At 47.2% G+C, this 14,378-nt stretch overlaps 1 protein-coding gene across 2 annotated transcripts in view; it reads left to right on the plus strand.

The window, feature by feature from the left end:
• LOC144949301 (cotranscriptional regulator ARB2A homolog) overlaps nucleotides 1-14,378 on the plus strand; it is a 57,243-nt gene that overhangs the window by 10,624 nt on the left and 32,241 nt on the right. For both annotated transcript variants that reach the window (XM_078879251.1, XM_078879250.1), the window contains exons 6-7: nucleotides 1,788-1,853; nucleotides 3,633-3,824. In XM_078879251.1, the coding sequence (XP_078735377.1) occupies nucleotides 1,788-1,853; nucleotides 3,633-3,824 (258 nt within the window). The remainder of the gene's footprint in view (nucleotides 1-1,787; nucleotides 1,854-3,632; nucleotides 3,825-14,378) is intronic.

Here is a 14,378-nt window from a genome sequence, read left to right on the forward strand (position 1 = left end):
TTGCTCTGTCGAAGCGAGCGTGACATGGGGTTGATGTGACATTTGGAAAAAATAAAAAAAAATGGGTATGGGTGTTTACTCGTGCTCGGTGAAAATGGGGCGAGAATACATTTGCGGGAAAGTGTACGGATCAAAACTAAATCGGCACAAATATCGCACTTGCCCCAGTGACTCGTTTGTTTAAGGCCGCGGTTCGAGCACTCGACTCGCAATCATGAAGTGCGAGATCAAATCCCAGTCGGGATTGTAAGATGTCAACAGTGCTTGTTCTGAGCTGCTTAGATCGGATGAGACCGGGCGCCTTAAAAGGTGATTTGGTCGCTCGCTGGTCATGGCGTGTGAGTTGGGCGGTAGTGTAGCGGTTAGCGCGCTGCGCTACAAACTTGGTGACCCGGGTTCGATTCCCGCTCACGGTCAACACCAGTGACGATTATCTGAACCGGTCCTGGGCCTCCACTATATCTACTCAACCTAAAATCGAGTACCTGGTGTGGTGTGTAAACATCGCCACTAAGGAGACAAAGGCGGCCGGGCGTAATGCTGGCCACCCACCCCCTCGTGTGCCGTTCCGGCCTTGATAGGTGCTCGTTCACAGCACTTGCTCCTGTCGTCTGTTCAGGCTATGCAGGGGATCTTTGTCTTTGTTGGACCCCACGGTGGCTAGGAGATGTTAACTATCTCGCCTGGTATGCAGGAGGTCGTGGGTTCGATTCCAACCTTGGAGTATGCATTTTCTCCCCGTAGTTGTGTGGCTTTTTCTCCAGTTCCTCCACTTTTTCCTTTCACATTTAGAAAGATGCATTTAGAGTCTTTGGCTGCTATAATTTTCCACGTGATAATCCACTTCGTTGAGCTATCATTTGTGGCCAGGTAGCTTCTAAGAAAGAGCTAAAATAGTTCAGTGGTTCCTTACCTGGTAAAATAAAAAATAGTTTCGTTTTCTAGCAGTGTATGAATTGTCTTACTTAAAGCTGAGTTGCGCAAATTTTCATGGAAACATTTAATTTTTATGTTTTTTTTGTGCAGTCATTGGTGACCAGGCTAAGACCCATCAACTATCCGGTTTCGAGAACCCAGTTTAGTCAAGGATGTGTGGAACCTGGTTTAATCACGTTTGTTTGGTTCTGGGTCTAGGAATTTTAGCAGTGTTGGATTAGCACCTCTGACACTGCCGTTATGAAACCCCAGGCACCTGTAATTTATATTCGATTAAGTTTAAATCATGACTTAAAGCTTTCGTGACTGCAGGAAATCATATTCTTTGGGTCTTTCGGTAAAGCCATGTAGATAGAAAAATAAAAAAAAGATCACGACGTTTCGATCGCAACACGAGCAATCGTTATCAAGTGCTGAGGCAGCTCTCCCGCTATCTTTTTACGTGGCTTTACTGAAAGACCCAAAAAATATTGATTACGCTTATTTAAGATCCATTTCACCTCCTGCATGAAATAGTTTGAGTTCAAACTCATAATTCTTCCCTATTCTCTATTACTCATCATCATCATCTTACTTACTCTTCGCTCCCTGTGGAGCATAAGGCCGCAGTCAAGCCCACGCTATGGCGGATGGTCTTTAGCAGAATTATCATCATTATCATGATCATATATATATGGGGTGGAGAAAATGAGTACCACCTGGTAAGGCTGCAACATTTGGTGCAGGGAAGTCAACAGTGGTTGTTGTATTAAGAATAGACTGTCATCCACCATAGTAACGTGGAATTTCCACCTGTTGCTCAGAGCACACCGCCTAACACTGTTGTGTTGTTGTCTTGTGTCAATTTCTAGGTCATAACCGAGCATGTCTACGAACTTCTGGTGAAGGAATGTGGACTGGAGAAGCATTACGTTCCTGTGAGTGTAAAACATTCACAGTTTATGTATCCTCTACATTGCTGTGTAATGTACCACGTTTATCTCATGCTCTCTGTGTCTCTCTCTTAGTTCTCTCATGCTCACATGTCCTTTGGATTACACCCGTTGGGTTCCACTCCCTCGTCGAGGAGGCCGCTCTCCTTATTTTCTACAGTTACAGGCTAATTTCTCACACTAACATGCTAATCTAGTAATCTCTCACATTAACATAGCCACTTCCGTGCCCTCTAATTTCTCACATTAACATCATGCTAATCCCTCACATTAACATAGCCTCTTCCGTGCCCTCTAATTTCTCACAATAACATCATGCTAATCCCTCACGTTAACATAGCCACTTCCGTGCCCTCTAATTTCTCACAATAACATCATGCTAATCCCTCACGTTAACATAGCCACTTCCGTGCCCTCTAATTTCTCACATTAACATCATGCTAATCTCTCACATTAACACAGCCACTTCCGTGCCCTCTAATTTCTCACATTAACATCACGCTAATCTCTCACATTAACATAGCCACTTCTGTGCCCTCTAATTTCTCACATTAACATCATGCTAATCCCTCACATTAACATAGCCACTTCCGTGCCCTCTAATTTCTCACAATAACATCATGCTAATCCCTCACGTTAACATAGCCACTTCCGTGCCCTCTAATTTCTCACATTAACATCATGCTAATCCCTCACGTTAACATAGCCACTTCCGTGCCCTCTAATTTCTCACATTAACATCATGCTAATCTCTCACATTAACACAGCCACTTCCGTGCCCTCTAATTTCTCACATTAACATCACGCTAATCTCTCACATTAACATAGCCACTTCTGTGCCCTCTAATTTCTCACATTAACATCATGCTAATCCCTCACATTAACATAGCCACTTCCGTGCCCTCTAATTTCTCACACTAACATCATGCTATTCTCTCACATTAACATAGCCACTGCCGTGCCCAATAGTCCAACAGACCAGTCTTTGACGGGTCTCTACACCAGTGGTTCCCAAACTTTTCTTAACCCGCTGACCGCTGTCAACACACACAACTATTTCGCAGACCACCATCCACCAGTAAGACATTTTTAAAATGTTAAACTACTCCGAAGCTTAGTGTCTTGCAACAGTTCCATGGACGACTTCCTATGGCCTTGCGGGACCGCAGGTTGCGAACCACTGCTCGAGACAATAGATGTGTAATAAGAGCCTATGTCCGGCTCACGTGGTGATCGGCTCTGCCGGTCCTGCTTTACAGCCAATGGGGGGAGAGCCTGGGAGCATGGCCCTGGCGTGATCGAGGGGTGCCAGCTAGGGTGATTGGTTCTGCTGGTTTTGGCCTCAGCCAATGGGAAGACAAGTCAGGGGCGTGGTCCCGGGAGTTGATGGGGAATCTAGAAGATTCGGCGCAGGCTACCAAGGATTGGCTGGAGCGTACCACGTGACCCAGGCATTAAATAAGGGGAGAGATGAACGACACGTGGTCAGATGAGGAACGAAGGAAGAGAGGGGCCACGCGCGAGCGGGGCTCCGAGTGCCACGTGGCGGTGCGTCTCTCGTGGTCTGTCTGTCCACTTCCCGTTGCCTACCAGCAGCGGGGAGTAATTGTGAACTGGATTAAATAAAAGGACCGATTCCGAAAGTCGTCTCCAAGACTATTATTACAGATGCACAAGTTCAGCCTGTAATGAAGCGTGTAAACATTAGACGGGCGGACCGACCTCTGACGGAACTTTCTCCGGCGGGTGCTCGGGGGTTTGCAGGTCGACGCCATCAATGACAATGAACCCTTCAGCTTCATCTTCATGAGCCCTGGGGCGCTGCAGCAGGAGAAGCTGCTGCTGCTCGTTCACGGGAGCGGAGTGGTGCGAGCCGGTCAGTGGGCTCGGAGACTCATCATCAACGACTGCCTCGACTCCGGCACTCAGATCCCCTACATCAAGCGAGCCATGGAGGTAACTGGAGCTGGGACTTTACGGCTCTTAGGCCGTGACGATGATTAAGAGATAACACTGGTCAACAAAAAAAAAACGATGAATGCTGTATAGCCGGCTGGCTATGCAGCGACAATGATGACACAGAGATGGCAGCGATGACAGCGATGACAGCCAGGACCCGAATCACCACGACAGCCCCAAACCCCCGTTTGCCTCCCCCTTATGTCACTCCAGCGTGGCCAAGCCCCGTTCTATAACACTGGTCAACAAAAAAAAAAAACATTTTTTTCTTGCCTGGACTTTTGCAGCTGTTTTGGACTCATTTCAGGGTGTTAATTCCAAATCTGATCTCAGATTTGCTCTATCACATCTCATTTTTATGCTATCGGCATACCCCATTTTCATTGACTTATTTTTAGGATAGTGTGTTTATACTATCATTTTATGTAGATATCCACATTTATTTAATATTTTTCTTCTGCAGTTTTTATTGAAAATGCTATATTTGATATCTCAAAAACCTGATGTGATGGACAAAAACTGATGCCAGATTTGGAATCAGCACCCCAAAATTACATTAAAATCGTTGGAATAACTTATGCCAGAAAAAAGTGTGTTGACCAGTGTAATTGTTGGATCACCATCCGTGGAGGGTGCAACTCCAATGCCTGTCTCGATAACCTGCCCTCCTTAACCCCGCAAGCACCGTCCCACCCTTCACAACCTGCCTTAACATTGTCATCAACTGCTTTTTTGTGATAATTGGTTTGTTACCCTTCTATCTGGCAACAAAACTGACACCTTTTTTACAAGGAGTCATATTTACATAGACCACAATACCTGCAGTCATAATGCAAACAAAAAACATAACTCTGATAATGTGCACTGTCCTTGAAGTTGATTGGTCCACACCCGAGTCAGCTTTCCTTAGAGCCTAGTCTCACATGGGTTGGACCAGATGACGCCAAAAGGCGCACAACTCAAAGACAATGCACCATCCGAGTATGAGAGCTCGGGGTAAGCATTTACACCATTGGAACCTCATTTGCCAGTAATAATATGATAATTGTTTTTTTACCCTTCTATCTATCTATTTTTTTTTGCATTATGACTGCAGGTATTGTGGTCTATGTAAACATGACTCCTTGTAAAAAAGGTGTCAGTTTTGTTGCCAGATAGAAGGGTAAAAAACCAATTATCATATTTTTACTGCCAAATGAGGTTCCAATGGTGTTTTTTTGTGGTCGATTACTCGGGTCCCCATTAAAACTGGTGGCCGACTTCATATCCCGTCTCCCGAAGGTGTGACGCCACCTTCAAGCGTGGGCATGACGCAGACGATAATGTGCACTGGTAACGTTACCAAGCCCCACCTTTAACCTCCCGTCCAGCGGCACACATGGGACAGGTGACCAAAACGATTTCCCCCCGACTGCTTTCGTGTTATCTGATTAGTTGAGTGATGAAACCGATACTCGGTAGAGTAATCAATGATGTAAATAATCGGACAGCCCAGCTGTGTAGGTAATGCTTCCCCACTCAGCTTTTCTAGGACAGGGGGTGGGTAGGATATTAAAATACCTTTGCCAATGGTATGTAAATTTGATTGCCAGCCGAGTTGCCTTGGAAAAATTGCATTTTTAGCTCAATAGGTTTTAACTCGAAGAGACTACACATTAACACACACCTTGGTCACATCTGTCACTGCAAGAGGCCCTTATGGACCACAAAGACAAGTGTTATCGAGCACATATTCATACCGGCACGGCACCGCACCCCGCCGCATTTGTAATGGCGGAAGTGACTCGGCACGCTAAAAGTAGAAACGGGAGTTTCCAGGTTGGAAATATTCTCCCCTAGCATTCGAATAACGTGGCTAAAATGCTTGCAGTGAGGGATAATTGTTGGGGCTGTTTCAAAGCGATAGGTCTCGTGTGGCCCCAGGCCGTTTGAAATGGAAACGCGCGGATCAAAGATTCCCTGCCTCTGGCCTCAGAGCTGGTAACCATATGTTCGTTTCCCCACTCATATCCACGTCGGTTAAATGTTGTGAAAAATGAGCCCGTTACCACCGCGATTGTTTGCGTGCAACGATCAATCAATCAATCATCGCGCATAGTCAGCAAAGGGCCGTTGCTCCAGCCGTGCGACCTCTTGCGACAGCATTCACAAAAACCAGTCCTTGCCGCTGTTTCCGTGTCACGAGTAATTTCTCTTACCCGGGGGAAGGGGGGTGGGGGGCGGGAGTGATCACGTGGACGGCGCCATTCGTTCGAGGGTCGCAGTCTGCTTTGAACATCGACTGTCAGCAGCCGAAGTGCGCAGTTTGGCGGGGCGACGCGTCTGCAGAGTGACAGCCGCCTCTCTGGCACTAATAAGCTCTCTAACACGTCATAGGCTTTCGCGACCAAAATCATCCATGATAGAGGTTTTTTTTTGGGTTAGATCATGTAAATATATAAATGTGTCGTTGAAACCTGCCACCGCCCGCCTGATGAAGCTGGTTGTAATTAGTGGCAAAACGTCGTGCTCAGATTGTAAATGTGGCACTCCAACAGACCGGTTAGTGCTGTACTAGTACACTACACTATACACTACTATACACTACACTATACACTACACTTTACACTACACTATACACTACTGCTGTACTAGTACACTACACTATACACTACACTATACACTACACTGTACACTAGTGCTGTACTAGTACACTACACTATACACTACACTATACACTACACACTAGTGCTGTACTAGTGCCGAATTGGCCACGTTCTGTTTACGTGACAACCCTTACTAGTTGGCTGTGTCGGGTGGCGGCGGGTTTTCACGACACTTTCATATATTTACGCGATCTAACCCAAAAAAAAAAAAACCTCCTACGGATAATAAGTTCTTGATCGCGAGGAGACCGGCTCGTACATGGAGGCATTCCATCAAAGACACAACGAAGTCGAACAGTCGGACGCCAAGAGGGCTTGCTTGGCATCGCATGTGGAAGGACTGCAGCCGATCCAAATCAGCAATTGATCAAATGAAATACTTCCACAGCAATGTCACGCAAACACACTGAATATTCTGTGAAGGTTTACCGCCCTTGAATTACACCAAGCTCCGATTTGCGCACCCATCTGCAGCAAAATACATGTTCACAAGATGCCAAGCCAGTCCATTCAGACAGCCTTTGTTTCGTTGGGCGATTGGGCTTAACGACGAATTGTGCGCAGAGAAACGGGCAAATGCACGCACAGACGCACTCACGCATGTGTAAGGTGTGCAGGCTCACACCCTCATGCTCACGCTCCCAACGCACACGTGCACTTACCGCACTGGGCATCGTCTTCGTCGTTTGCTGTGGTCAATCCACTGCTGGATGAAGGCCTCGCCATGCCTGTCGCCACCTCTCACGATGCTTCAAAATCCAGTTCGATGCGATATTGATCCACGTTAACATTGTATTGTGATTATTATGCAAACACACCAAGTGCCCTCGCACACTCACAGATACGCAGACAGACGTAATAATCAGCATAGCAGTAATCGGCTCCCTAAAAAAATGATCCTAATTCTGCGAAATGTCTCGTCCTGTCAAACGGTGGAACATTTCTCTGTCAACAGTGAACAGACAATGTTTTTGTCTGAGATGTAATGCCTACAAAATGAGATTGTTTATATTTTTATATTTAGTAAACGCTTTTTTTCTTCATTGTGACATATTGTGACAAATAAACTGATCAAAGGCAAAGATCCCGCGTGTAGCCTTGACAGACCTTTGGGGCAAATGTGCTGTTAGCGAGCGCCTATGAAGGCCGGAACAGCGTACGACAGAGGTGGGTGGCCAGCACCAAGCCCAGCCACCTTTGTCTCCCCAGTGGTGATGTTTAAACACCATACCAGGTACTCATTTGAGGCTGAGTCGACCTAGGGGAGGCACAGGACCGTTTCAGATAATCGTCACTGGTGTTGGCCGTGAGCGGGAATCGGGTTCGTAGTGCAGTGCGCTAACCGCTGCACTACCGCTCCATCCCAACTGATTAAACGCATGCACATATCCCTGATGGTTTGAAGTCCACGGTGCAGCTGTCAATTGCCGAATGCCCTCTTGACGATTACGCTCCGAGGGTGTCACGGGGTTTCACGTTATTTTTCGCTGCACAAGCGCTGACACGTTGAGAGTTTGGGACTTTTCTTACCGCCTCTTGCGCGCCGCCTAACCTTTCACGATGATTGAGCGCGGGGCGATCAAGCGTGCGAAGCACACGATCCCACACCTCTGTCCTTAATTGGTGGATCGATGTATGGTAGCGTGATTTTTTTTCTTCGTTCGCTCTTTTTCTTTCCGTCAAATTTTATTCGGATTTTTGTAGTTTTTTTTTTGCCATCGGCGTCGTGAGACGAAGAATCCGTTCGGAAATCTCACGGCAATGCAGCCCCCCCCACCCCCCCGTCCACGCTAGAGAATGGCCCACGGAAGTGGATATCGCAGAGCGACCTTTAAAATCCATCCACAGAGTAGAGGGCGGCACCTTTCCACCAGAGGTCGCAAATGGGTTTTGATTCCTTACCCGTACCCGGCCGCACCAGGGTCGCAAACGGGTACCCGTACCCTACCCGATACCCGGCTACCCGTACCCGGCCGGGTATCGGGTAGGGTACGGGTAACGGGTCCCCGATTGCGACCTCTGGGATGAAGCCATGTTGCAGGCGCGGCTGGGTTCATTCTAGGAACTTGAATTGTGAGAAGAGACAAGACGTTGGGAAATCAGTGAGAAACGGTTACTCACCAGTGACTCACGGCCTACCGTACCCGTACCCGGCCGCACCAGGGTCGCAAAAGGGTACCCGTACCCGTACCCGGCCGGGTACGGGTAGCCGGGTATCGGGTAGGGTACGGGTATCGGGTACCCGATTGCGACCTCTGCTTTCCACCCACTGCATATGAGACCAATGATCTGTGATTGACAGCCAAACCATAATTGAATTCTCAGAGGAGGAATTCAGCCATATTAATCACGGAACTAAATTTAACCCAATCCACTATAAAACTCGGTTACATCACAGGCGGCTGAAACCAGACTTGGGGCCGAGGATCTCAGCAGTGCTGACTCAGCGCTCTGACCTCTGAACTCTGAGCCACCCAGCCACCTCTGAGGGTATTTTGTTGTTAAAACATTGTAATCTAGATTGTAATCCATTTGTGGAACATTTGAGTAAAACTAAATATCGCTTTAAAAAACGCCAAAGTCAAAGAAGAAAGTGTCTTGGAGTGGCACTCATCTCCATGTTGGATATTGCACATTTGCGTGGCTGGAACCGTGGCTTTTGGTTGCCGAAGGAATACATTGTGAGGTCGCACTAATTACCCACAAAGTGCTTGCCACAAATTAACCACAATGCCTTGCTGATCTCGTCAAGGAGCAGAAACCATCACGCGAACTCCGCTCATCCTTGCAGCTGCGGCTTCTTGGCTAGCCGTCGAACAAAGACGGTCACTGCATTGCGCGCTTTTAGATACGCTTCCGCGGCCGTCTGGAATGCTCTTCCTTTCCAATATTAGGAAGTCAATGGAGCTATGCATTTTAAAATCTAAATTGAAAACTCATTTCTTTTGAACTGCTTTTTGTGTTTAGTTTGCTGTCCTCCCCGCGCACCTCTGATTAGCGCGGTTGGCTTTGTATGGCACGAAAAAAGTTCCACATATTTCGATGGTCTTAAAGACAGCGGAATCTAAATTACGAAATAAAGAGGCATACCAGCGCAGTTTATTGTATTTTTATAAAACTGAACTTAGTATTGAGAAACAACGTAGACATCAATATGCCTAAATACGAACATTTGTAATCGGTGCACATTTTCTGCTGTGACGTACGGATCAGAAACATTGACATGAATAAAGGAAATGGGACGAGAGTTCTTCACTCATTACCAGGCACGAAGCACTCACTGCACATCTCCTTGGCAACTTGATAAATTGTGGCAAAATACGTTCAGGAGTCAATGATTATGTTATTGCCTTTTTTACCATCGCATTTGTCCTACCGTTCCGTTGCTGTAAAGTTTTGTTCTCTCCATTAGCCTAAATGTGGCATCACAGCATCTCATTTGCGTCGTATATTTGTGACGCTTAAACCACCGAGTCTGATGCACGCACTGTGATACGCGTGGCATGGGCCTTACGAATGTATTTCAATACAGATAGGAACAACAGGTTCCACATTGCCCACCAGGGATTATATCTCTGTCTGTCGTGCATATTTGTCTGTCGTGCACGAATGCGCCGTCCAACCAAGTTCCTACCTGCCCACTCCGAAGGAACGTGTTGGGGAACCTAGAGTCCTCGTCACATGCCTTGCTAATTGCCATCGTTACGTATTTCCGTTCCTCAGCAACTAGGGGGAGCTCATGACTAAGTAGTTCACATTTGCAAACGGCACGGCTCAGATGTGGCAGTCGTTTAAATCGGAGGGCAGCCGATCCCAGAGGTCGCAAACGGGTTTTGATTCCTTACCCGTACCCGTACCCGGCCGCACCAGCGTTGCAAACGGGTACCCGTACCCGGCCGGGTACGGGTACCCGTTCCCTACCCGTACCCTACCCGAAATGAGTGACAAAACGGTTACTCACCAGTGAATCACAGCCTACCCGTACCCGGCCGCACCAGGGTCGCAAACGGCTACCCGTACCCTTACCCGACCGGGTACGGGTAGCCGGGTATCGAGTAGGGTACGGGTACCCGGTTGCGACCTCTGGCTTATCCCCAGGGACGGGGATGACATCACGCTCACCTGACCCAGGCATTTACCACTCGCCACAGACCCTTGCCAGTTACCATCTCACTTGGCACTCTCCAACATAATCATTAGTTTTCGATTTAAAGCTTTTGTGACTGCAGGGATTCATCGTATTGGTTCTTTCGGTAAAGTCACGTAGAAGGGAAATAATAAAATTATAAAAATAAAACATAATAAAATAAAATTCTCACAACGTTTCGGCCACAACACATGCAGCCGTCCGTCCTCAGGTGAAGAAACTGTCGGAAAGACAGCGCTCCAATGAACACTGCTAAGCTTGGCAGCTCTGTTTCTTCACCTGAGGACGGCTGCTTCTGTTGTGGCCGAAACGTCGTGAGAATTTTATTTTATTATGTTTTATTTTTATTATTTTATTATTTCCCCATTTCCCTTCTACGTGACTTTACCGAAAGAACCAAGAAGATAGTCATTAGTATTGCGCAGAATATGAATGACAAAATATATAAGCGGGCTATTTCTTCATATATCTCTCCACAAAAAAATGGAAGTATTTTTCACAAAGCCCATTGGCCCCACGACCATGTCGGAGTGAGTCATTTCAGCAGCATTGATTCAGGACAAGCAAACACTGTCCTGCTTTCGACTTAATTGAATCGACGTTGTGGAACTGCCACATGTTACAAGCAAGGACTCACCTCCCATTGAGGTCTGGGTCCTAGTTTGATGCAACATTATGAAACATGAACAGAAACCAATCAGCAACCATGGAGAGTATAATTAAATATGTAAGCGGACAATATTGTGTCCATAATATGTGTTTGAGGAGGGGGGTTTGTGAGATATCGGTCACCACTGATGTTCATCATAGCCAGGAATGGAACTTGGGGTATGGAGACTGAACGGATTTATTTAATTAATTAATTTTCACTGCGATTATTTTTTTTGTTATGTGTATTTTTTTTGTTCTCGTAATTTATGTATTCATTCAAGTAGTGGGGTTTAGTTTTTTTATGATCTGTGTACTGAATTGGATAATTGATGTACTGCATTGTTGGATGCAATTGCATGAATGACGCGATATAAAATGTAATACTGGTAGGAACCTCCTGGTTACACCAGCCCACAGGGGATTATTATGTCCGTCGTGCAGGGAGGGGCTGGGTGGGGAGGGTGGGGTTGGGTGGGGAGGGTGGGGCTGGTTTGGGAGGGTGGAGCTGGGTGGGGAAGGGAGGGTGGGGAGGGGAGGGTGGGGCTGGGTGGGGAGGGGCTGGTCACCCCGTGGTGCCCTTATACAACTCAACGTTTAACCTACTCACGCCGGCTTGTGCCCGCCCTCACAGTCGGCCATATTTGCGGAATACACCACGTCGCTGTTGACCCTGGCCATTGACCGAGCAACCCAACGTTCCTACCAGCTCTCTCCACAGGAATGTGTTTTTATTATAATAAGGTCGCAGTTCAGTGCACTAGCTGCTGCTCTACTCGACCTTTGCCCACTGCAACCACAAAGACAAACATCCACCTGTATAGTCTTGAACAGATGTTTGTGTTGGGGCAAGTGCTATTAGCGAACATCTTGAGGCATTAGTGTAAGGCGGCGCCTTCCGAGTAAATGTAACTCATTGTTTTTTTTCGGTAAAGTCACGTATGTAGAAATAAAATAAAATTTTACTAAATAAAATAAAAATAAATCACGACGTTTCGAACGCAACACACGCGATCATCATCAGGTGGAAATGGGGCAAAACACACAGCAAGGGAACACACAAGGGGACACCAAGCACACAGCCCACACAGAGAACGGTAAACTGCACGGAGGCAAACCACAACAACAAGAAGATGGGAGACGTGAACTCAACAAACCTTAGAAACATAATGTGATGCAAAACCAGTCGGCCAACAACACAGTCAGACACTAACCTTGTTGACCACGTATTTCAAAAGACTGCTAAATTTCGTGTTCAACTTCTGGGTCATTGTAAATTATTATTATGACGGCCGGCACGTCCCACGAGTGGGTAGGCGGCCAACACCGCACCCACTGCTGATATGTGTACAGCGCGACAGGTACTCATTTAACGCCAAGTCGGCATACAGATGGCCAAGCACCGGTTTAGACAATCGTCACTGTTGTTGGCTGTGAGCGGGACTTGAACTGGGGTCGCTAGGTTCGTAGCGCAGTGTTCTAACTGCTACACTACTGCTCCCTGCTCAAACAGAGATACAGATGCCCCGTTTAACCGTAACAGACTGTCACGGCAAGTGCCATTAGCGCGTACCCATGAACTCTGGGTGCTAGGTTCATAGGGCAGTGCGCTAACCACCACACTTTGGCTCCGACACACCCGCACAGATAGATTGTTTCCCCCTCTATTACTGTTACAGTTGTGAAGTATGCACATATTGCTCAATGCCCTGTCTTCTTCATGAGCTAAATTGTGCCCTTATGCAGTTGAGCCCTGCGGGGTTCATGGCAGAGGTATCATTATTTGTCACACTGGCATTTCCAGCGGTGTGAGTGAAAACTCGTGACCTCCCTTCTTGCAAGACTGGTGTTCAAGTGAGCGTGAATTTAAAAAAACCCGTAGAGAGATGGTTGGGAGGCTCAAGGGGGCATACTGTTGCGCCAGATTTGTTGAGCGAGTACCCCCTGAGAATCTTGGGTGCGATTCCAGGTTTTGACCGCCAAACCTTGGTGAATCCGGGTTCTCAAGTGTGGAGAGTTTGTGGTCTCTGCCCGATCATCAATGACTCGCAGAGACCCATAGGCTCGCATAGAAACCCCTAAACTCATGTGGAGACCCATAGACTCACGTAGGCTGGTGTGATTAATATGGGTTCTCAATTGTAGCCCAATCACGAATAACGCTAATTCTAATTGTTATAGTAATGGCTGCACAAAAACGCTTTTACATTTAGTTGTTTTTCGTTTCTTTTTATAGCTAAACTCCAGCTTTGAGAATTTAAACATATCAGTATGATGGACATGCAACAAACACTCTTTGCAGCGCATGTAAAAAGCTGCGCCTAGCGTGGAAAAAGAGGCCTACCGAGTTGACTTGAGAAATAGTTCCGTGACATCAACTTCCCAGGGCCGTTGCTTGACACACGGCAGTATGCGCGCGTGTGCGTGTGTGCGCTGCTCCCTGCGAGGAGTCCTGGATGTAAATTCCCTTAATGACTACCGATACAGCGCAGATTGGAAACATAACCAGCGGACGAGAGAAAAAAAAAACTCCGTCGCACACACACAAAACATTTTGAGACCCGTAAACGTGACTGTGCGAGGCCCCAGAGCTTGGCTATAAGCCGCCCTGACCTGCGCTGACCTACGGTAACCCGTGCTAACTAAAGCACTTTGTCTTGAGCCCCGCGCTCCCCATTCCGCTCCCACCCCTCCCCGTACGTGCCGTGACCCCGGAGCGTGGGGAGGCAGTGTGATTGATGGTGGGTGACACCGTGAGTTATGGGCCTTGCGCGGTTAATAACAACATCGTTGCAACAGGTGGTCGAATGCTTTGGCAACCCGTGGTCTGTGGTTTGGGGGGAGGTTTTTTCGTGTTTTTATATCAGAAATTTAATAACAATGCTTTATTGTAGCGCTCTCTTTTTTTAGATTCGACCATACTTCACCACTTTGGTCAGTGTGGGCTGGCGAAGGGCCCAGGGGAGGGGTCGCGTCGCAGCTGGTTTGAGATAATGCTCGCGCCACTGAGCATGACGTCGGGAGGGCTTCATCCAGCAGCGGATCAACGGGGTTGTGATTAAATTGATATTATGTTGGTCATAGCCTGGTCATAGCCATAAGCCTATGGCC

The sequence above is a fragment of the Lampetra fluviatilis genome, chromosome 53 (genome assembly GCF_964198595.1).
Source record: "Lampetra fluviatilis chromosome 53, kcLamFluv1.1, whole genome shotgun sequence".
Classification (NCBI taxonomy): Eukaryota; Metazoa; Chordata; class Hyperoartia; order Petromyzontiformes; family Petromyzontidae; genus Lampetra; species Lampetra fluviatilis.